Source organism: Staurois parvus, unplaced genomic scaffold (genome assembly GCF_062004578.1).
Source record: "Staurois parvus isolate SC_StPar_1 unplaced genomic scaffold, SC_StPar_1.0 ptg000023l, whole genome shotgun sequence".
Lineage (NCBI taxonomy): Eukaryota > Metazoa > Chordata > Amphibia > Anura > Ranidae > Staurois > Staurois parvus.
Genome location: NW_028317819.1, coordinates 632,546 through 657,093, shown reverse-complemented (window position 1 = coordinate 657,093; position 24,548 = coordinate 632,546). Strand labels below are relative to the sequence as shown.

General features: G+C 41.5%; 1 protein-coding gene across 3 annotated transcripts in view; it reads right to left on the bottom strand.

Annotated features, from left to right (window-relative positions):
* The window catches only part of ARHGEF25 (Rho guanine nucleotide exchange factor 25), a 429,432-nt gene that overhangs the window by 92,657 nt on the left and 312,227 nt on the right, over positions 1-24,548 (bottom strand). For all 3 annotated transcript variants that reach the window (XM_089692599.1, XM_089692601.1, XM_089692606.1), the window contains one exon: positions 19,415-19,734. In XM_089692599.1, the coding sequence (XP_089548725.1) occupies positions 19,415-19,734 (320 nt within the window). The remainder of the gene's footprint in view (positions 1-19,414; positions 19,735-24,548) is intronic.

The following is a 24,548-nucleotide window of genomic DNA, read 5'->3' as shown; positions in this document are numbered from 1 at the left end:
GTGACTTAGATGACGTTCAGAGCACATTTTATGCCCAATTCATGCAAAACTCCATGTAATCCCAAGGGGTTCACATACTTTTTCTTGCAACTGTATATATACACACACACTCATATATACACAGTATATACACTGCTCAAAAAAATGAAAGGAACACTTTGAAAACACATCAGATCTCAATGGGGAAAAATATCATGCTGGATATCTATTCTGATATGGACTGGGTAATGTGTTAGGAACATAAAGATGCCCCATCATTTGATGGAAATGAAAATTATCAACCTACAGAGGACAGCATTCAAAGCTCCCCCGAAAATCAAACTGAAAAAATGATGCAACAAGCTAGTCCATTTTGATGAAATCCATTGCAGCAATTCAAAATGGTACTCAGTAGTTTGTATGGCCCTCATGTGCTTGTATGCTTGCCTGACAATGTCGGGGCATGCTCCTAATGAGACGACAGATGGTGTCCTGGGGTATTTCTTCCCAGATCTGGACCAGGGCATCACTGAGCTCCTGGACAGTCTGATGTGCAACCTGGCGTCATCAGATGGACCGAAACATGATATCCCAGAGGTGTTCTATTGGATTTAGGTCAGGTGAGCATGGGGACAATTCAATTGTATCAATTCTTTCATCCTCCAGGAACTGCCTGCATACTCTTGCCACATGAGGCCTTGCATTTTTGTGCACCAAGAGAACCCAGGACTCACTGCACCAGCGTAGGGTTTGACAATGGGTCCAAGGATTTCATCCCAATATCTAATGGCAGTCAGGGTGCCATTGTCCAGCCTGTAGAGGTCTGTGCATCCCTCCATGGATATGCCTCTCCAGACCATCACTGACCCACCACCAAAATGGTCATGCTGAATTATGCTGCAAGCAGCATAACTTTCTCCACGGCTTCATTAGACCCTTACACGTCTGTCACATGTGCTCAGGGTGAACCTGCTCTCATCTGTGAAAAGCATAGGATGCCATTGGCGGATCTGCCAAATCTTGTGTCCAATGGCAAATGCCAATCGAGCTCTATAGTGCCGGGCAGTGAGCACAGAGCCCACTAGAGGATGTCGGGCCCTCAGACCACCCTCATGAAGTCTGTTTCAGACTGTTTGGTCTGAGACATTCACACCAGTGGCCTGCTGGAGGTCATTTTGTAGGGCTCTAGCAGTGCTCATCCTGTTCCTCCTTGCACAAAAGGAGCAGATACTGGTCTTGCTGATGGTTTAAGGACCTTCTACAGCCCTTTCCAGCTCCTTTAATTACTTTAATTTTTGTTGAGAAGTGTGTCTATATATATATATATATATATAGTGTCTCACAGAAGTGGGTACACCCCTCACATTTTTGTAAATATTTTATTCTATCTTTTCATGTGACAGCACAAATGACACTTTGCTACAATGTAAAGTAGTGAGTGTACTGCTTGTATAACAGTGTAAATGTGATGTCCCCTCAAAATAACTCAACACACAGCCATTACTGTCTAAACTGCTGGCAACAAAAGTGAGTATACCCCTAAGTGAAAATGTCCAAATTGGGTCCAATTAGCCATGTTCTCTCCCTGTTGTCATGTGACTCATTAGTATTACAAGGTCTCAGGTGTGAATTGGGAGCAGGTGTTTAAATTTGGTGTAATCGCTCACTCTCTCATACCTTGAAAGTGATGTCACCACGTATGGGTGAGCTGCCATTGTCTGTATAGACCAGAGCAATACCTAATAGATCCATGTCTTATGCTTGTTATGTTAGTGTTGGCTCTGACACTGATTACTGCAAGTGGTTTTAACACATTTTTGCATTGAATAAAGCCTGGATGGTTTTACACTATGTGGTTTCCTTTTTTTCTTCCTTCATGTCCCATTCTGATTATATGAGGAGCCAATTGCTATCTGAAGGAGTTCTATCATTTTGTGTGTACTGCTGCAGATCGTTGCTCCAAGAGCATGTTTATAATCTTACCAGCATGGAGCTCTGGTGAGTGGATCCAATTCATGTAGTGGTGGATATTCAAGGTTTTTTATTCACATTGTATGAGAAGTCTAAAGAAGAATTACTGGTGCACGAACCATTATTTTTATTTATATAATTAATGGACTTTTTGTTGGACGCTTATTTATATATTTTTTCACTGATTTGAAAGAAAAAAAAATTATTTAATTTATTTTTCACATTCATCTGATACTATTTGGTATACGAGTTATTCACATTGTGGAAAGCTAAGGCTAATAATGAGGTCAGATCAATATCCCAAGATGTTTAATGGACTTGATGCTATACTCTAATGAAAAAGTGTTCCTTTCATTCTTTGAGCAGTGTATATAAGCTAACCATTTCTTTGCAATCAATTTCAGCATCTCCATATCTTCTTGCCAACCCAACACATGTACATCCATTGTTTATGGCACAACAGCCATGAAATGGAAATTGAGCGAGAATTTCTGATCAGTCCCATTGCTTTTAAAAATTCAACAACCAACATTAAAAGTTTGGAAATTTGGATACTTGAATATGAATTGATTTCCAAAGAACACACATCACACAAATGTGGGATTGCCAGATTGTCAGAGATCCTGCATCACCTGACCCTCACAAATACATGTGTATTCATATCCTAGGAAATTATACTTGCACCCAAGGCTTACTGGTTAGCACATCAGAAAAATTTAAGCTCTGCCTTGCATTGCTGGTGACCCACAAATCAACTGTGGTTTGCCACAGATAATCAGGCACTTTATAATCTGCCTTTGGATTCTATATGTAGAGTTAGCCACCTTATTCAAACAATCCCACCGAAACTGCCTTACTCAAACTCTCCAATGACCTGCTAACCGACAAAGCTAATGGCCACTATTCAGTGCTCCTACTCCTTGACCTCTCTGCGGCCTTCGACACAGTCGACCACCCCCTCCTCCTTAAAAAACTACACTCCCTCGGCCTCAGAGATTCTGCTCTCTCCTGGCTCTCATCCTACCTGTCACAGCGCTCTTTCTGCGTTACCTATAATGCTACCACCTCCCCCTCACTCCCCCTCTCTGTTGGGGTCCCTCAAGGCTCCATCCTCATGCCCCTTCTCTTCTCCATCTACACCTCCTCCCTTGGCCAACTCATACACTCTCACGGCTTTAACTACCACCTCTATGCCGACGACACACAAATCTATCTCTCAACCCCCAACCTCACCCCCTCGGTCTCCGCCCGAATCACACACCTACTGAGCGACATATCCGACTGGATGTCGCTCCACTTCCTTAAATTGAACCTCTCCAAAACCGAGTTTCTTGTCTTCCCCCCAGCCCGGACACCACGCCCATTGACTTCTCCATCACATCCAACAACGCCACCATCAAACCCGCCCCGCAGGCCAGAGTACTTGGTGTCATTCTGGACTCCAACCTATCCTTCCAGCCCCAAATCCAATCTTTAACAAACTCGTGCAGACTCCACCTCCGCAACATCGCCAAAATACGCACGTTCCTAACCCCAGAAACCACTAAACAGCTCATCCACTCCCTCATCATATCACGACTCGACTACTGCAACTCCCTCCTCACTGGCCTGCCTTGCCGCTGGCTATCGCCGCTTCCGTCGATCCTGAATACGGCTGCCAGACTCATTCACCTTTCCAACCGCTCCATTTCCGCCACCCCCCTCTGCCAATCCCTTCACTGGCTTCCGATTGCGCAACGGATCAAATTCAAAATCCTAACACTGATGTACAAAGCTGTCCACCATACTGCCCCATACTACATCACCGACCTAATATCCAAGTACCGCCCAGCACGCACACTCCGCTCCTCACAAGACCTCCTTTTCTCTAGTTCCCTGGTCTCCTCCTCCCATGACCGCCTCCAAGACTTCTCCAGAATGTCACCCATCCTCTGGAACTCCCTGCCCCAACCCATCAGATTATCACCTACTCTCCTCTCCTTTAGGCGCACCCTGAAAACCCATCTCTTCAGGGAAGCCTACCCCACCCCCTGCTAACTTGCCGACCTCCTCTACTCTTCCTACCACTCCATCCCTCACAGCTATCTCCTCCTGTGCCACCATCCCCTCCCTCCTAGATTGTAAGCTTGAAAGAGCAGGGCCCTCGATCCCCTCATGTTTTGCATTGTATTGGTATTGTTCTGTCACATGTTCTGTCCCCCTTTGTAATGTACAGCGCTGAGCGAACCATTGGCGCTTTATAAATACTGTATAATAATAATAATGATCCATTTCACATTGCCCATCTGAAGGACTCTGGCCAGGCACCCCTAAGGTGTGTCTTGCACAACAGTGATCAGATAAAAATCCCACATCCAATCACTTCTTTCTGGCGGCAATCAGTCATGGGTATCTGCCACAGCCAAAGAGATGACAATGTTCTCTAAGGTGCAATTGTTCCCAGGACATTCAAAGATAGTTGTTCTGTGATGGCTTATAAATCAATTATATCTCCAATGTTCATAAATGGTCATTGCTCGATGTACCATAATAACTGCATCAGAATAATCACCACTGTTGTGGAAGGATTTATGTATATGGAAAATCATGCTATATACTTATTTTTCTCATCTGTCTTTTTTCAGGCTTCTAGAATGAAAGTCTGCCTTTCCTGACACACCACAAGGATTTCTTGACATTTTGACTGCTTGTAGAACCATACTCCCTGTCGTAAATGCGGCTGTTATCTGACAATAATCCGATTATGTGATCTTGTTTACTTGTTTTAGCTAGAGCTTTCCCAACAGCATTTAGCAGCAAATGGTACAGAGAGGAAGGGATGAACAAACAAGAGATTGTGTTGTAGCATAAACCACAACAATTGTTTCTCTTTCACTCAGTCTGTACATTCTGATATCATGTTGGAGCTTGAGCCAAAGCAATTTATACTTCAGTACAGATAGGCTGTGTGAAATCTATTAGGAAAGGGTGTTTCATCTTGATCAGGAAGGCTGTTCTCACACAAAACTAGTTTCCTTGTGGTGGAAAATGTATATATACCCAATTCACATCTGCTTCAACACCTTTGCACATTCCAAGTACCTGCGGGGAGATGGATGTTTATTCTAGGAAAATTTGTTAACACATTTCCATGGAAGGATATGTTGTTCCTTTATAGAAAAAAATGTTACTTCAAGCATGCTAATGTCTCAAAATTTTGAAACATGTAAATTTATATAATCCCTATCAACGACATACCTCCTTCCATTCCCCAATGCTTCGTACCAACATATAGTAAATTAGTAAATTATCTGCTACCTTAAATAAGAACTAATGTACCTTAATTTTTTTATGAAAATTAGAAAATGGGCATGCATCAGTCGAAGATGATGAAAGGGTGCTACCTACCATCTGGTGGAATGGATGTAACAAAAGAATATACTTACCTGTTGTGTTATCGGGGGCTGTCCCTTTGGGGGTTTGCATGCTTGGTTCCCTATCATGGTCCCTTTCTTGGACCTTTCGAGCTGGATGGTAGTCACTGCCATTGGAGGATTCCAGAGCAGCTACTTTATTCTCTTCCTCCTATGTCCACTCCTGAAGAAGTGGATTATTATCCAAGAAACACATAAAGCTACACTGAGTCCATCCTAAATGATCTGTTGGTGAATTTAAAGAACATCAGAGGAGATTTGATCCACTAAGTTGTTGTGATAGTTGAAAAAATATGATAATTGGGGGTGCTTTTGTATGATTGATTCTAGGATATTTTATAATTGTTTTAAACTGATGGAATCATGCAATAAAATGTTTGGAATTTTATATTGTATTGTGTAGGTTGTGCTTCAAAAATCTCACTATATATATGCTTCGAGCCCCTGAAAAAATGTTGGCTTTGTGATTAAGTATTTTATCTTATTTCAGAATGAATCTATATTTGGACAATTAACATTTGTGGTGCTTTCATCTCAGACTCTCTCAGCATTCAAAACCAGACAGAGCGTCTAAGCCCTCACTGATTTATAGAAAACTTAAAGCTCAACTCTGGGAAAATTTTCAATTATCCCTTGCAGTGGAGTTGCGTCTGCACTGCAAGAGTTGAAAGCTTGTTTTTTTCCAGGGAAGAGGAGAAACTGTTTTATTTACTTGATCCTCTGCTCCCTCAGCAGAAAGCGTTCCCCCAAGCTCTGGCAGTGGCCTGTCCTTAACCCCTTTCCGCCGACGTCACACAAATATCGGGCCTCACGGAACTGGGCTTTTTTCCTTGGGGCCGCATATTTGCGTACCTGTCTTTGTGCTGGGAGCATGCCGCACTGAGACCACGGTGTCACTGAGAGCACCGGGTCCCGTTTTAACAATCAGGATGCGGGACTCCCGGTCACATGATCGCTGTGATAGCCTCTGATTGGCTATCACAGTGATCAGTCATTGTGCAGTCCAGCCCCCTTGTTTTTTTCTCTCTCTATGAATGGAGAAGAGAGATACATTGTATCTCTCTCTAACTCCTGGCATACAGAGAGAAAAAAAAAAAGATTAATAAATAAATATTAAAAAATAAAAGAAAAAATTAAGAAAAAGACCTAGATCAAGGTTTGATCTAGTTCAGTGCCAGAGTTAGTGTTTAGATCAAGGTCAGGGTCAAAGGTCAGGATTTTAAAAAAAATTTGGTGTCAGTTAGTGTTAATGTCAGTGTCAGTGTGTTTTAGGTAAAAAAAAAAAAGACAAAAACAAAACGCACACTATTGTTTCTGGGGTGTACTACAGGTACAAACAACAAATAACAGACACATATATGGTATTGCTGCGATCGTCAAGAGCTGGAGAATTTATTTTGGGTTGTTCTTTGGTGGTAGGTTATGGTCGTAACAAGAAACACACAGCTAAATAAAAAAAAATGTTTTTTTTTACTATTTTGGGCCAGTTTTCCTTTGATAAAAAAAAATCAGGAGATATCCATTATCATTTACCACCAAATGAAAGCCCAATTTGTCTTGAAAAAAATCAAGGTATAATTCACCTGGATGTACAAAGTAGTTGTGGTGATATGTACGGTTTTACTATCACATGTCAACATTGCAGAATTGTGCTTAGGCATTTAGATTTGTTTTACCCTTAGGTGTGAAGGGGTTAAGCATCATCATGTCCAGTGAAGGGCTATGGACTCTGCGTTGGTCTTGATGACGTCAGGACACTAGACCTCTGGTGCATGGAGAAGAAGAAGCTGCAAGTATGAGCAGCAGATTGGGTAAATAAATATTTTTTTTTTGTTCCTCTAGATCAAAATAAGCAATTAACCACTGCAGTGCAGGCACAACCCCATTGCAGGGGATACTTTTTTAATTGGGCTTTAAAAACATGCTTGGCTATATACTTAGAGATTAATATGATAAGTGGATTAAAACTGAAGAGCAAACATTTAATAAATTGCAACTCCTTAGATTTGTTGGCTGCATTCATGTTTACCTGGTGATCCGGCCAGTAACAGTGAGAAAAAAGGGTTTTGCAGTTTTCTCCAGCATTGGCATCTCCTGGATTGGATTTTGGATTCCAGAGGTTTTGTAGCAATTTGGAAAGGATGAATGAAACCTATAACCCTGTGTCCACATTTTATTAGAAACCAGCATCCTGATTATTAGCCATAGGGGCTGTCTATGGTTCAGAGCCCTGGAGACAAGCTGCTACAGGAACACGGAGGGATGGAGAAGCGGGAGAGTATCTGTTCTGGGCTCACAGACAGGCAATCTGATCAGAGTAGGCTGTCGCCTATGAGACTGCGTTTAATTCAGCCTGTGCAGCCCAAGCTGGCCAGCTGGTTTGTCAGAAGGCTGAAAGACTTAACGCAGTGAGTCTTTGCAGAGGCAGACTCAGAAACTATCCCATCCAGGAGGCTGGAAAATTTCTATTTTCGTTGTGTCGCTGAAAACTCCTGCAAGGGTAACCTTCTGTGTGAGATTTTGAACTTTATTTTTGAATCAAAGTAGTCAAAACCCCTGATATGTACATGAAAAGAACTACATTTGAGTAGACCCCCACATTATATTTAACAGACCAAAAGGGAGCAAATATGGGAAGTTGATTGTTACGGTTTACATACACTGTAATCCTCCTCTCAAGAATCCCACTCATTAGAAGCTGACCATGCCTGAACAGGCTTACGCCCACCCAAAACTAAACATGCATTAAATTGGAATTAATACTCCTTTGCAAAATGCAATTTATATTTTATTATACTTCATTATCTTAAAGTCCTAAAACTTTCCAGTACTCTGTACAATATATTCATATGTGAATGAACAATTAAACTTTCACAATTCACTTAATTTAATGAAGTTCCTATTTCCCTGCCTCTGTAATTACATTTCATAGATGCTTGATTTTTTTTTTTTTAAGAGAAGCACTGACTGTCACTTTAGCTGAATGTAGGGTATCAGCTTCTTGTCAGAGCCTCTGAGAAAAATCCTCCAGTCAGACAACAGTGATTGAGTATCTGGTAACAGCCTGAGACATGAGAAGACCTGACAGCAAGGGGTTTCTGGGTTTAGCAGCCAATCTGATGTGGAGAGCAGGGATTTCATAAAACAACATGAAATGTGGAAAATCTTTGCTCTCAATAACCACATGTATGCTATTTATGAATAGAAAAAGAGAAGTGGAAAAATACGGAATAAATAACTTTAGCATGGTAATATTAGGAAGGTCTCCACAGTCAGGGAGAATGACAGGAGAGGCTTTCTCGGCACATGAATAATGTATTGTGGAAGCTGTAGGGAACTCAGTCTTCCGCAAGCTGTGAATCGTTACACTGAAGGATTAGTACTCTGCGTTACATTCACGTCGCGTACAGCTTATTCTGAGATCTAAAGAGTAGGAACTGTCTCATTCCACTTCACGTTTATGCAGCTTCCTTTATCAAGTGTTTCTGAATATTGGTGTACACCCAACCATGCAGCACTTACAACACAGGCTGTCCTTCAATCACATACATATGAATTCCAAGATAACCATCTGCATGTATTTTCCAGGCTTTAAAAAATGACATAGAAGAATAATCTGCCTATATATGGGCAAATCCCTAATCTATATTGGCAAAGGATGAGAGAACTGTTCATTGTATTTATTGGCATACACCCACTGTGCCCATTTTTCTTCTTGATTTGTGCATTTTTAAGGCTGAATTACAAGGAAAAATGCACAAATTAAAGTTGAAGTATGGGCAAAAATTGGACAAGAGGCATATAAATGTCATTATCTCCTACAGTCCATACACAGAACACCTTTGAAAAGAATCCAAGATGATAAACACCTGCAACCCGACCCTTAGATAGCCCTACTGAACATTGTACCCTTGGAACTGATCCGGAACCAATCTTGCCTCCTCTTTTATATCATGACAGCTGCAAAACCAACCATTGCCAGGTCCTGAAAGACATCTTCACTTTGTGTTATTGCTATTAAAAATAGAGTTACCCAGACGATGATACACGTTAAGACAGAGGCAACCCTGCAAGACAAGGTGAGACGATACTTTAACGTTTGGCAGCCCTGGATGAATAAATGCTTACTCCCAACTTTAATGCCTTGGAACTGTGACTTCGCTATTGCCTATGTCTTTTACTAACATCCCCCAGGGTGCTACCAGAGGATCCCCAGATCCATCTCCTTCCTCCTCCCCTCTTTTCCCCTGTCTTGTTCTTCTTCTCTTTCCCCTTCATTGCACTCTGGACATTCTCACGACACAACCTGGCTATGGCTGAGGTGAGCCAAGCGAATGCCAACCAGCTACTCTTCCTTTTTTTCTTACTACACTCTACTGTTTGTGGGTGTTATCTACAATTAGACCGTCTATGCAATTTTTTGTTGCATTTTGTTTAGCTGATCCAACAGTGATGCCTGTATTTCTAGCTGTCTACTCTTGTGAGTGTCTCCCTGCACGCAGATTTTCGATACCCCATTACTTTATGGCTAAGTGTAAGCTGATATGTTTAAAACCTAATAAAACGTTCAAACTTGAGAAAAGAACACAAGATTTTTTTCTAAATGGAGGAGCTGCATAGCAAATTACCCGCTGTGATTGCTTTGCTCCATTCCTGACTGTCCGTTTCACCATCGGAACTTCAGCGGTGACATCACCATCAGAGGCTGAAGGTAAGTAAAACTGGACATTGTGTATACGTATCGAAATTTGGCTAGTTCAGCAGGAATCAGCTGAATTTTGGTCCACGTGTACCCCTGTCTGTTCAGAAGGTGGTCTTTAGTCAAAAGGTCTTGCTGGAAAACCAACATTTGATCAGTGCTTGCAACCAATGGCTGCAGCAGCGATGTTCTGTGTATTCTGACAGTCTCCGCTGTCAGAATACAACACTGTGGTAGTGGAGATCCCCACATCTACATCACTTGAATCTGTTAGTTTCTTTTCCTTCAACCCACTGGTTAAATGAAAAAAAAAAAACTGTCCATATATACCCTGCCTAACATTTTTCAATAACGAAGCGGCAGCCACCAGTGGGGCAAAAATTGTTATAAGTAGCTTATAGCTAATGTACCTATAATATTTTTGCCTACATTTCAGCTTGTGTTCATTAATACATCATAAATATAGATTTTTAAAATGCAAGCAGAGTATCTACATGATTTGTCGCAGTAAGAGCCTCACTCATTCCACAGTAAAACAGATCTCAGACTGGCTGAGGGAAAAGCAACAAAAAGAACAAATTAGTTGTTCTGCAGTGTTAATCTGCTAACAAAGAAACATGTTGATAGGAGGAGAGTGCAGAGTGACAGAGAGATGAGCTCTCCAGCCTGCTGCTTATCCTTACACTGTCCCATTGAAGGCTGGGGGAGAAGCAAGACCTTATTATTTAACATGAATGTGAATCCTAACATGGAACTTTTCTTATTTGCTCCTTTTTGGTCTGTGACAATGATTTTACCAGACAGGAAGTGAGGAGAAATTTGCAACAGGGACACAGACAGAAGTGAAAATCTGACTGGGGTTGTAACCTTCCCCTACTCTACTGAAAACCATTTTAATTCTGTCTGTGTTGCAGATAGAGACTTTGTCAGCAGGACAGAAATTGAAGCATAATATCTCTAAAACAGCCTCAGAGAGCAGTAAAAACCTGACAGGGGTTCTAAAGCTCACCATACGTCTTACTATCTGACTGTACAATAGTGCAAGAGCCTGTCTGTTTAGATACAGATTGATTGATTGGATGGCTTAGGTAGGTCCCTATATTACATTGATTGCACTAAGGTTGTATGGTCAGATTGTGAATGTATAGTACTGGTAGCGTTAGCTGTGTAAAGTTGCATTAAAAACTTGAGTTTTTTAGCGTTTTTGCATTAGCGTTTAGTCGCGTTTTCTGCGTCTGCATTTTTTAGCATTTTTTTACACCCAAAAATATTTTTTACTCAAAAAAAGTCCATAAACGCCAGTTTGCCGTGTTTTACTGCATTTCAAAGTGCTAGAACGTTTGTACAGCTAAAAAACTCCTCTAAAACCCACTAGTTCTGGGGAGTTTTTTCCACCCAAAAAATGGCTCTGCCAAAAACGATGATTAAAGCCCATGTGCATGGAGTTTACTGGCTGTAGAAAAAAACACCAAAAGCCAAAAACAGCCGCTGTAAAAATGTCCAGTGTGCATGAGGACTAAAGATGAACCCCAGGTATGGCTATTTTTGCATAGTTACATTGGTTCAGCTTGGACCAATGTAAGTATGTACTGTATGTGCCATACCTGGCTGATGCCCCTAGGAGCTGGAAATCACTGTAATAGGTACTGCTGCTCCAGTGATCTCTGCTAGCTTCTGGGTCCCATGCAAAGAGGCTGCCCTGATGTTTTTTGCCCACAGGAACTTGCTCACTCAGCATAAGCGCCATTTAGGGAACAATTTAGATTTTCTCAATGAATGCAAAACATTCTCTGATTGGATGAGGTGGAGAGGCTGGGCGGTGACTTCACCATCTTCACCTCATCTGATCAGAGAGCACTGCATTTGTTGAGAAGGTACCAGGGGCATCTCATGGGGCCCCCTACTGACCCGGGCCCTCGGGCGGTGCCCGAGTTTCCAAATGGTCAGTCCACCCCTGGGTGAGAGTGAGCGTTGTCATCCAGGGATGGGAAGTGTGTCACTGGCAGAATCAGTAGGTATTAAAAAAAAAATAGGAAGAAAATCTGAAAAAAGAAAATAAATGCAGCCACTACATCTAATGACTGGTAAGCTGCAATGCATTATATTTTTGTTCTCGGGTTTAAATATGCTTTAATTGCAGCAGAGAGAAATCATGTCCCCTCCCCTGACAGACAGGGCTTGGCTGTGTGGCAGAGCTGTTTAAATCTCAGGATCGGATGGACAGAAATACAAATCTTTTGGCTGGTTTAACTGCTTCTTTGTATTTATTTCATCTGTGTCTTTAGCAGTTTGTCTGGAGCCCAGATCTAAAAAGCCCCCCTTCCTTTTTGTGGAAAAAAAACCACAGCACGATGCTTCCAGAGAAATTCCACATGAATTGTTTTTAAACAATGCAGAAGTGCCAGAGCTAGTGCAATGAGATTCATATGCCAGTAACTAAATGTAGCCGTAAAAAAGAAAATGTACTGTGCACTGGAAGGGTAAAGGCATTTCTATTATTATCTGGCTGCAAATGGCTACATATGCTGTATACTGTATGTTCAGCACTTCAAAATATTTTAAAGTGGTATTAAACCCAAAAGCAAACATTCACTATATTATTATTAGTGCAGAGAATTTATATAGCGCCAGCAGTTTGCACCGCACTTTACAAAATGAAGGCAGACATTATAGTTACAATACAATTTGGTACACAAGGAATCAGAGGGCCCTGCTCTTCAGAGCATACAATCTATATGACAGTTTACTAATACTTAGATGTGACGGATTCATTATTTTTTCCTTTATTTTCACCTGATGATCTGGCCAGTAAGTCTGTTGTTTTTCAGCAGAAAAAGCTGTCATGTATATGTAGCAGTTAGATGGATGAGAAAAAACATTTACCACTGACAGGGATGCTTACAGTGATCAGCTTTTATTTATTTATAACCAGGGGCGGACTGACCATTTGAGCACTCGAGCACTGCCTGAGGGTTCGGGGTCAGTAGGGGGCCCCATGAAATGCCCCTGGTACCTTTTATAGGGTTTTTTGGGTGTGCTTTGAGTGTGGGCAAGGACACAGGGGCCCCATGATTCCTTATTGCCCGGGGGCCCCATAAGTTGTCGGTCCGCCCCTGTTTATAACAAAAGGAACAAAACTGTTTGCTGCTACTGCAGTGTAAGCTGGAGTTTAGCTTCAATTTGCTAATTTGTGTCTCTAAATCTGCTAGTACATCTAATGCTCCCCGTGAAGTTTTTTGGTGTTGTTGGATCTACAGCCATTACGGTACTAGAATCACTTATATGTACAGTAATGAGTACAGGATACCATACTAGCCTAGGGAGAAGCAAACGATTATGAGAAATCTTAACTCAGCACACCTAGGATCAGAATCATAAAAAATTTAGGCTAAAATAGTTGAAAAGGCTGATGGTTTTTAACCTTCTTGGATTCTATGAATGAAAGTAAAAAACCTTCAGTATGCAGCTTTCCCCCGCAGACCCACTTGTACTTACCTGAGGCTGATCGCGATCCAGCGATGTGCACAAGAGCAGCTGCTGTCCTGGCTCTTTCCCTCCTCAATGACTCAGAGACAGCAGCGGTAGCCACTGGCTCCCTCTGCTGTTAATTACAGCCAGTGAGAAGCGAGACACACCCCGTGGCTGGGGAGCAAACATACACGAATGTCCACATAGCAAGCGGCTTGCTATGGGGGCACTCAGTGAGGGTGGAGGAGGAGCCCAGACAGCTGGGTGGGGGGGATCTGAGGAAAAGAGGATCATGGCTGATCTGTGTAAAACAGAGCAGGTAAGTATGACACATCTATTTTTTTTTTAAAAAATGAGCCTTTACTATCCCTCTAAGGTATATGAATTTTAGCTTTATATAAATAAAGGTTCAAATTCAAGCCATGATATTTTTTGTTGTCTGTGTCCTGTAGGGGAGATTTCCCCTTTCTTCCAGGAGATGCAGCAGGAAGTTAGAAGAAATCTCTCAAGAGTGAACAAAAGAAAGTAGTCCCGGGAAAAAAGTGTCCCCATTACAGGATTTCTTTATTTCCCCAAAATTTCTGTGTCAGTGACAATGGACATCAGGACAAAAAAGAGGGATGAATCTTCCTACCAGGATCACAGACAGCAGTAAAAAAATTAAACATACTCTAATCCTTCCATACTCTATCCAAAAATTTCTTTATATAGACTTTATTTATTACAGGTACTTCTATAGCGCCATCAAATTATGCAGCACTTTACATATATATTGTACATTCACATCAGTCCCTAACCCTCAAGGAGCGTACAATCTAAGGTCCCTAACTCACATTCATATACAAGGGCCAATTTAGACAGGATCCAATTAACCTACCAGCATGTCTTTGGAGTGTGGGAGGAAACCGGAGTACCCAGAGGAAACCCACACAGGCACAGGCAGAATATGCAAACTCCAGGCAGGAGGTGCCGTGGCTGGGGTTCAAACCAACAACCCCAGTACTACCAGGTGGAAGTGCTAACCATTTAGCAACTATGCTTCCCCAGACTTTAGAGAAGAATTTATTTTACAAAAAATTATTATAAAAGCCAAAGGCAACTAGAAGGAGCAGATTTGTAACCCTTTAATGCAGGCGCCTCCTGGCCCTTTAAGGGACTTCTGATGGCAGGAGGCAGGACGGGTTTATGATCATGTGACCGCTGTGATTGGGTGTCACAGCGGTCACATGAGCGGAAAGCTCCCGATTGCAAGTAGCATTCAAGAGCTTTCCGTTAGGCGCCAAGAACTGTGCCGGGTGGGGCACGGGTTTGTTTACATTTAGGTATGCATATATATGGCCTCTTGATGTCAAGGCCCACCTGCCGAGAGGCTGCATATATGCGTACTCTTGGCACAAAGTGGTTAAAGGTATGAGCACATGGAAATCATCTACAATGCCTTAGGTATATGGACTTTGGAGATCAGTTTCCTTCAGTGTGGGGTTTGTGCTTTGCTTTTATTGCTCCATACACGCCCATGAGAATGTATGGCACACACATCTGAAAATGTATGGTAAACTTGTGCATATGCATATTAAATATATCTCAAACATCTAGAAGATGACTAGCCCTAATCCTCTGTCTTCTGGGATCAGACAGGAAAGCTTCACGTTCATATCTGCAGATATGGAAATAGCCAAGTATAAATAGCTACTGGCGCTGTATAAAGCACATAACATTTCAGCTGTGTCAGAAAGACACGTCTTTATAGAAAGGTACTCCCTTTTTATAGTCATTGTCTGTGTCCTATCATTATAGAATAAACCATACATGAATACTTTGGTCACAGATGGAGCAGACATTCTCAGTACTCAAATGTTCATGTTAGCTGAAAACCATGTGGCTGAAAATTTGGAGTTTGGCTTTCTCCTACCAGTACATAATATGGTTATATGTTGTCGTCAGTGAGCAGATTGGAACCAGGAAAAAAAATGAGCTGCTACTGAGGAGCTGAAACAGGGGTTTCTCTGATCTGAGTACACTCGGGGGTGGACTGACAACTCATGGGGCCCCCGGGCAATAGGGGATCATGGGGCCCCTGTGTTCTTGCCAAAACTCAAAAAAGCCTATGAAAAAGGTACCAGGGGCATCTCATGGGACCCCCTACTGACCCCGGGCCCCCAGGCAGTGCCCGAGTTTCCAAATGGTCAGTCCGCCCCTGAGTACACTGACTACGTGATGATGTAGTGGAAGGGGGTGGGCACAGACACATTTTAAGGGTTTTAGATAGTGGGCTGGATATTAGCTCTTCCACTGCAAGGAATGAAGACTGGTCAGGTTTTTTTTTCTTTAACTGGATGTGTTTAGTCATTCTAACAGCTTATTTTGCATGAATATCTTATTTTTAAAGCAGAACTTTACCCATAAAAACTTGAAAAAAATGATGTTCTTTAGCAAGGAACATACATTCCACATTAATAATTATGCTACAAAATGAGTGTGTGCTGTAAATTGCCTCCAGCATTGTTACTGTCTCTTCTTGCTGGAGGCTGCCATTTTGTTGAAGTCCAGAGCCCCTGAGCAGCAGTAAATCTTTAAACTGTCAGCAAATTGGCCTCTACATTTTTCGGCACAAAGCCAAAAACAGAGAGCAACTGAGCATGTACAAAACGGGGTGAGACAGCGTATTATTAGAGTTTGACCACTTGACTTCCTGAAGGTTTTACCCCTTTCATGACCAGGGCATTTTTGCTATTCAGCACTGTGCTACTTTAACCTCCCTAGCGGTATGATTATTTCAGATTTTTGGTGCTGGAAATATGTATTTTTTTTTTATTGAAGGCCTGTAATTTAGGAATAACTCACTGAAATCTGTCCGAGCAAGAGTCTAGTAAACATTCCGGATATGATAAAACTTGAAACACAAAATCATAAATTATAATTTAATAAATAATCATAAAAAATAATAATATAATAATAATAAATGTAATTAAATAATATAATCAAACCAAAAACACTGAAATTTGCAATATAGCGCCAAGTTCGCACATCACTGAGCAAAGTCGCAGAATCGTTTTCAGTGTCTGATGCCGAATTTCCCCACAAATCATTATCACTCAATTCTGCAAGTGGTTCTGATTTACTATCGCTGATCTCTAGCTGATCTAAAACCACTTTTGACATAAAGAGACGCTTTGTGGACGCCATGGACTCTTCTAAGTTTCCAGGCAGAAAGAACAGTCAAAATGCAGGCAGGGCACAGGACAAAGCAGTAGGGACAAAATGTATGTGAAATATTTTGAAACAGCAATGTTTTACTATGTAATAATCATTTTTTAAAAAATGAAATTTTTAAAAAAATTTCAAATTTGCCGCCGGTTCTGGCGCACGTACGTCCTGACGTCACAGGGACCGGAACACGGAAGCCGGATGCCGGCATCGGCCGGAGGAGATGGCCAGGGGGCGCTGCAGGGGACGCATCGTGGGAGCGAAGGACAAGGTAAGTGCTGCAGGCAATCCCTGAGCAACGCCGCATGGTAAGCCCAAGTGTAGCTCGGGGTTACCACTTGTGGTACTGAAACTTTACCCCGAGCTACACTCCGGAATACCGCTAGGGAGGTTAACTGGCAATTGCACGCAACACTGTACCCAAATTAAATTTATATCATTTTTTTCACACAAATAGGTCTTTCTTTTGTTGGTATTTGATCACCATTGGATTTTTTTTTTGTTCTTATTATATAAACCATAAGACCAAAAATTTTGAAAACAATTATATTTTCTACTTTCTGTTATAAAAGATATCCATTCAAAAAATCCAGTGTCTTGTACGATTACGCAATTAAATTTGTGCCTATCCGCACAGGCTGAAAAATATCTTAAATTCAAAATACTAACACTGACATACAAAGCTATCCATAACACTGCCCCAAACTACCTCACCGACCTGATACCCAAATACCACCCAACCCGTACTCTTCGCTCCTCACAAGACCTCCTTTTTCTAGCTACCTGGTCTCCTCCTCCCACACCCGACTGCAGGACTTCTCCAGGACTTCCCCCATCCTCTGGAACTCACTAGCCCAATCCATCAGAGTGTCACCTACCCTCCTCACCTTTAGGCGCACCCTGAAAACCCATCTCTTTAGGGAAGCCTACCCCACCCTCACTTAACAGCCGATCTCCTCCACTCCTCCTACCACTCCATCCCCCACAGCTTTCTCCTCCTGTACCACTATCACCTCCTTCCTAGATTGTAAACTCGAAAGAGCAGGGCCCTCGAACCCCTCGTGTATTGTATTGTTACTGTATTGTCTCATGTTCTGTCCCCAACTATAATGTACAGCGCTGAGCAAACCTTCTGGCGCCATATAAATACTGTATAATAATAATATCTTTGATGGAAAGAAAACTAATTCTACATATTTGGTAATATACCCCATACTCTTTTAGCTAACAGATTACACAAATCTAACCCTATATTTAAACCAATTAGATTAAAGATCAACTCATCCAACATGACTAGTAATCCAATTATAACTTTAGAAACATTCCGAAACCAATTGGCTAAACTTTACCAGGCCTCTACTACTGAAGAATACTTTACCTTAATACAATTACATGCTTTACCAAAATCACATTATCAAACTCTCGAAAACCCAATACAGTGCCAATTGTCGATATTAAATTGGCTATTAAATCATTCAAAATACAAAAAAAACCTGGTCCGGATGGCCTATCTGCTCTCTATTATAAAAAATTGGCAGACATTTTAGCTCCACATTTATCATCTTATTACAATGCTCTACTAAAAAGGGATACTTGGGATTCCAATATACTCCTTGCCTCTATATGTATGATACACAAACCAAATAGTGACACTACATCATGGTCTAATTTCCATCCAACCTCCTTACTTAATTATGACGCTACAATTTTTGCTAAGATATTAGCAACCCATCTAAATACTGATATAAACAAATTAATAGGAAAAGAGCAGGTTGGCTAGTTCTACCTTAGCTAAGAACAAAATGATGTGGCATATGACCAATGTTAAACTTGCTGCCATTCTTCAAGATAAAACTCATAAATTTGAGAAAATCTGGTCTCCTTGGATTAAGTCATACTTCCCACGAGACTTTGATAAATTCTTGCTATATTTATGATCTAATTACTTGCTCTATTGATGTCCACTCTCTTGGTCCTCCTTCCTGAATTCCATTCCTTTCTGGCCCTCCCCTTCTTTTTTCTTTTCCCTTTCACTTATCCTTGACCTTCACATCTACAACATGTTAGTAGAATGACGGTTATACCTTAAAAATGAATCTATACTTCTCTGTATTATTGACAATATAACTTTATTATCATTCAACCCTCAAGAGGCGCACAATCTAAAGTTTTATACAGTGGGACTGTGATAGTGTGGTGGGCAATGTGGCAGAAACAAACACTGACTCTGATGTCACTAGTGACACTAATACAATCTCTTAGTGATAATGCTATACACTATACTAATGACACTGGCTGGGAAGGGGTTAACATCTAGGGGCACTCAAAGAGGTTACTGTGTGCCTAGCAAGTGTAATGTGTGTAATATGTGCTACTTTCACTTACAAATCTTACAAAAATCTTAAAAAAAACTGGCTGTTTTTTCTACCTGCTTTTCAGGGTGAAGAAACAGACTCATGATTTCCTCCTCAAGTCCAGTTTTGATGACAATTGCCACCAGGACAAAAAGGTGAATCTCCTCAGGAATCAAACAAACAGCTGTAAAATTCTAATGTTTCTCCACTCAAATAAAAGTTTGGTGGGACATCAACATATAATTATGTAACACAAAATAAAGAAACTACAGAAACGAGTTACACTTGCTTTTCTTAAGATATAAATACAGAAATGCTCTAACCAAACTCTTATCTTCTGGCCGGGTGAAGTCCTCCATCTTCCGCAACACTCCAAGGTCAAAGCTCCCCCTGCCGCCATCATCCGCACTCCTTCTTCGGCCAGGTAAGCCTCGTTTTGGCCGACTTTCAATCTTCTTTTGCCTCTGATCAAGGCGGCTGCCGCTGCTCAGTTTTCTCACTGGATTTGTCAGCCATTTCTTCAGAGTACTGACAGACCTCCTGGATCCAGGGGAACTAGGTGCAGAGCTAGTGGAGGGCTGAGGTTGGATGGAAGCCACGGAAGCTGAAATGCTGCCATCACTGCCAGCAATAGAATAGGATTCTAGAAGAGAAAAAAATAGATATCAGTATTAGCCCATAACGTAATTTTTCATGAATTGGCTCTTTTATAATATTTTTTTACTTTCTTAATTGATAAACAGCTTTAAAATATTTATTTAACACATCCATGACTTCTGTATTACCCAGAGTTTAGAGGAAAAAATTAGACAGTTGGTTGTATGGAAGAATGTGTTATGGAACCAATCAAAATATTGGTTGATATTTTGTCATAAGCAAAAGTACTTGTTAGTCTGACAGCTGCAGGATCGTATTTATAACATGCAACTTTCTTCAAAGGCTGAACACCACAGAAATCCTATAAGTTCTACCTATAGCCAACAAGAACTACTGCTTTACCTAATCATATTTAAGTAAGTAGGTTAATACATGTAAAGTGAAGGAGAATGCCAAATCTAGATCCAACACCATGTAGCTCATTAGCTTGATAACGTGTGGCCATGTATTAGCTTATACCACCAACCCAGGGCAACCAGTTACAATCAAACTACAGTTTTTCCAGTTCAGCTTAGAAAGTGATTGACTGCTCTGAACATCACCTTCACTTTGCCACTCTTCCTGGTATTATTACATTAGACTCTGTTTCTAAAATGCATTCTCTAAACAGAATTCTAACTAACTTTACTAAGGATAACTGTCATTTTCCCTGCTTTATCAAATAAGCTCAACAGGTGCGTATTTCACCTTGTCCAGCATTGAGAAAGATTTTCAAATTGAAGGTAAATCATTAAGTCATTAGCACTTCTGTCTTGCAGCACTAGGGTCCTGACTTCTGTTCACACCAAGAACATTATCTGCAATAAATATGTACATTCTCCCCATGTTTGTACTTTTAATGGGAGACCAGGCTTCAATTTCTTCCTAGAATCTAAACAATATATTGGTAGCTTAAAGTCCCTGAATTTCTCGCCAGTCCCTCTGCTTTCCTATTAAAAACTGACTACACTAGGCAGAAGAGCTGTTAGCTCAGTTTTTTCTCCTTTAATTATCAAACTTGATGCTGTTTCTCCCCCCTCACCTCTCTATGCAGCTGAGATCAAAGGATTTGTGATCACTTATAAAAAAAGGGGGGAAAGGTATTATTTTTGCTTTTTATATCAATACACAAATGTTTAAATACTATTTCTATTTTAAACAGAATGAGCTGTTTTACATGGTGAGGGTTTACATATACTTTAATAGCCTTCTACTCATACTGCACTTAGTGACCAAATAACAATGGTAGGGTGTCTTGAGTCTTTAGACCAGCCATCTTCAACCAGGGTTTCATAAAAACCAAGGTTTTCTCCAAAGGTTGCTAGGAGTTCCCTGAGCAGTGAGTTATTTCTGCCTCTGGTTACTTAACCATCAACAACATTTTAGCTATCTACTGTATGCTTTAGACCAGTGGTCTCCAAACTTTCTAAATAAAGGGCCGGTTTACTGTCCTTCAGACTTTAGGAGGGCTGGAGTGTCCAGTTGGAGTAGAAAATGTCCCAGCGTCAGTAGGAGTAAAAACAATTACATAGTGCTGGTAGACAGTGGAAGGAGGAAAAGTGTCAAATCATTGGTATTAGTTGGAGGAACAGTGCCCCATCATTGGTATTACTAGGAGGAATAGTTCCCCATCATTGATATTCTTGGGGGGAATAATGCCCCATCATTGGTGGTAGGGGGAGGAATAGTTCCCCATCATTGGTTGCAGGAGGAGGAATATTTCCCAGTCATTGGTATTAGTTGGAGGAACAGTGACCCATCATTGGTATTAGTGGGAGAAATATTGCCTTATCATTGGTATTAGTGTGAGGAATAGTGCCCCATCATTGGTATCAGTGGAAGGAATAGTGCTCCATCATTGGTATTACTAGGAGGAATAGTGCCCCATCACTGGTATTAGATGGAGGAACAGTGCCCCATCATTGGTATTACTAGGAGGAATAGTTCCCCATCATTGGAATTCGTGGGAAGAATAGTGCCCCCTCATTGGTGTCAGTTGGAGGAATAGTGCCCCATCATTGGTGGCAGGGGGAGGAATAGTTCCCCATCATTGGCGTTAGTGGGAGGAATAGTGCCCCATCATTGGTGTCAGTGGCAGGAATAGTACCCCATCATTGGTGTCAGTGGGAGGAATAGTGCACCATCATTGGTACCAGAGGAAAGAATAGTTCCCCATCCTCGTTATTAGTTGGCGGAATAGTACCTAATTGTTTACATCAGTGGGAGGAATTGTGCCCCATCATTGGTGTCAGTGGAAGGAAAAATGCCCCATAGTTGGTGCTAGTGGACGGAACGGTGGCTCCTTGTTGGGTGGGAGGAATAGTACCGCGAGGGCCGGATAGAGGCAAAGCAAAGGGCAGCATTCTACCCACGGGCTGCAGTTTGGAGACTACTGCTTTAGACTATAAGCAGAGGCTGATTTGGCTAATTGTATGTACTTGTAACATGTTATGGAATATACTGGAATGCCAAAAACAAAACTGTGAGATAGTGTGGTTTATCAGTCCTTAGGTGTGGTGGCTGCATTCATTTCCTTTTTTGTGTGCTAAAAACATTATCGACAGAAAATATATTTTGATCACAAAAAAAGCACAGTGTGATTGTCACTTTTTGTGAGCTAAAATGAAAATACAAACAACCTTAACTTTCTTTTATAAATGACTAATCCCATCTGCCCTAGTGTAATGGAGATAAATAAAGGTCTAATTTTTCATGTCCAGTGAAGTGAGAGTAGCCACCCAGGCACATGAAGTGTTTTGCAGGATGATTTGCAAGTGAAAATCAAGGAAAAAATAATATAGGCATCTAATCTAAGGACTGGCAAAAAGAAATATACAGTGTGTGTGTATATATATATATATATATATATATACACACAGTGAAGGAAATAAGTATATTCCCTGCTGATTTTGAATGTTTGCCCACTCACAAAGAAATGACCAGTCTAAAAAACAAACGGTAGGTGTATTGTAACACTGAGAGACAGAATAGTAACAAAAAAATCAAAAGGAATGCATGTCGAACAAATTATACACTGATTTGCATGTTCATGACGGAAATAAGTATTTGATCCCCTATCATTCAGCAGGATTTCTGGCTACCATGTGTCTTCCATACAGGTAACAAGCTGAGATTTGAAGCAGTCGCCTAAAGGGAGTGCTGCTAATCTCATTTTGTTACCTGTATAAAAGACATCTGTCCACAAGAGCAATCAAACAATCAGATTCCAAACTCTCCACCATGGCAAAGACCAAAGAGCTGTCCAAAGATGTCAGGGACAAGATTGTAAACCTACACAAGGCTTGACTGGACTACAAAACTATCGCCAAGCAGCTTGGTGAGAAGGTGACAACAGTTGGTGCAATCATTCGCAAATGAAAGAAACACAAAACAACTGTCAGTCTCCCTAGGTCTGATGCACCATGCAAGATTTCACCTTGTGGAGTGTGAATGATCATGAGAACAGTGAGAAATCATCCCAGAACTACACGTGAGGATCTTTTCAATGATCTCCAGGCAGCTGGGACCAAAGTCACCAAGAAAACAATTGGTAACACACTACGCCGACAAGGATTGAAATCCTACAGTGCTTGCAAGGTCCCTCTGCTCAAGAAAGCACATGTCCAGGCCCGTCTGAAGTGTGCCACTGAACATCTGAATGATGCAGAGGAGGACTGGCTGAAAGTGTTGTGGTCAGATGAGACCAAAATCGAGCTCTTTGGCCTCAACTCAACTCGCCGTGTTTGGAGGAGGAGGAATGCTGCCTATGACCCTAAGAACACCATCCCAACTGTCAAACATGGTGGTGGAAGCATTCTGCTTTGGGGGTGTTTTTCTGCTAAGGGGACAGGACAACTGCACTGCATCAAAGGGACGATGGACGGGGCAATGTATCGTCAAATCTTGGGTGAGAATCTTCTTCCCTCAGCCAGGGCATTGAAAATGGGTCATGGATGGGTGTTCCAGCATGACAATGACCCAAAAGGCAACAAAGGAGTGGCTCAAGAAGAAGCACATTAAGGTCCTGGAGTGGCCTGGCCAGTCTCCAGACCTTAATCCGATTGAAAAACTGTGGAGGGAGCTGAAAGTTTGAGTTGACAAACGTCAGCCACCAAACCTTAATGAATTGGAGAGGATCTGCCAAGAAGAGTGGGCCAAAATCCCTCCTGAGAGGTGTGCAAACCTGGTGGCCAACTACAGAAAACGTCTGACCTCTGTGATTGCCAACAAGGGATTTGCCACCAAGTACTAAGTCATGTTTTGTGAAGGGGATCAAATACTTATTTCCCTCATGAACATGCAAATCAGTGCATCATTTGTTAGACATGCATTTCGTTTGAATGTTTTGTTACTATTCTGTCTGTCAGTGTTACAATACACCTACCATTTGATTTTTAGACTGATCATTTCTTTGTGAGTGGGCAAACATTCAAATTCAGCAGGGGATAAAATACTGATTTCCTTCATGGTATACCGTATTTTTCGCTCCATAAGACGCACTTTTTTCCCTCCAAAAAGGGGGGGAAATATCAGTGCGTCTTATGGAGCGAATATGGAGCGGCCGGTCCGGTATTTCCACCGCCGCCGTGTCAGAATACAGGGCCGGCTGCTCAGCTCTGCAGTGGGACCTTACCTGTTTCTCTATGCGAAAACTGACAACTGTCCAAAGAGGGTTTCTTCTCTCAATACGTTTGTGTTTTGTGGACAGAAAGTGAAGTTAAACAAAAAGTTTTGGTTTCACAGATACCTGAATTTGACAGGTACCCGCTCTTACTTCTGTGGAGTTGTTCTTTGGTTATTGTGCGCTCTGCAGTCCGCTCT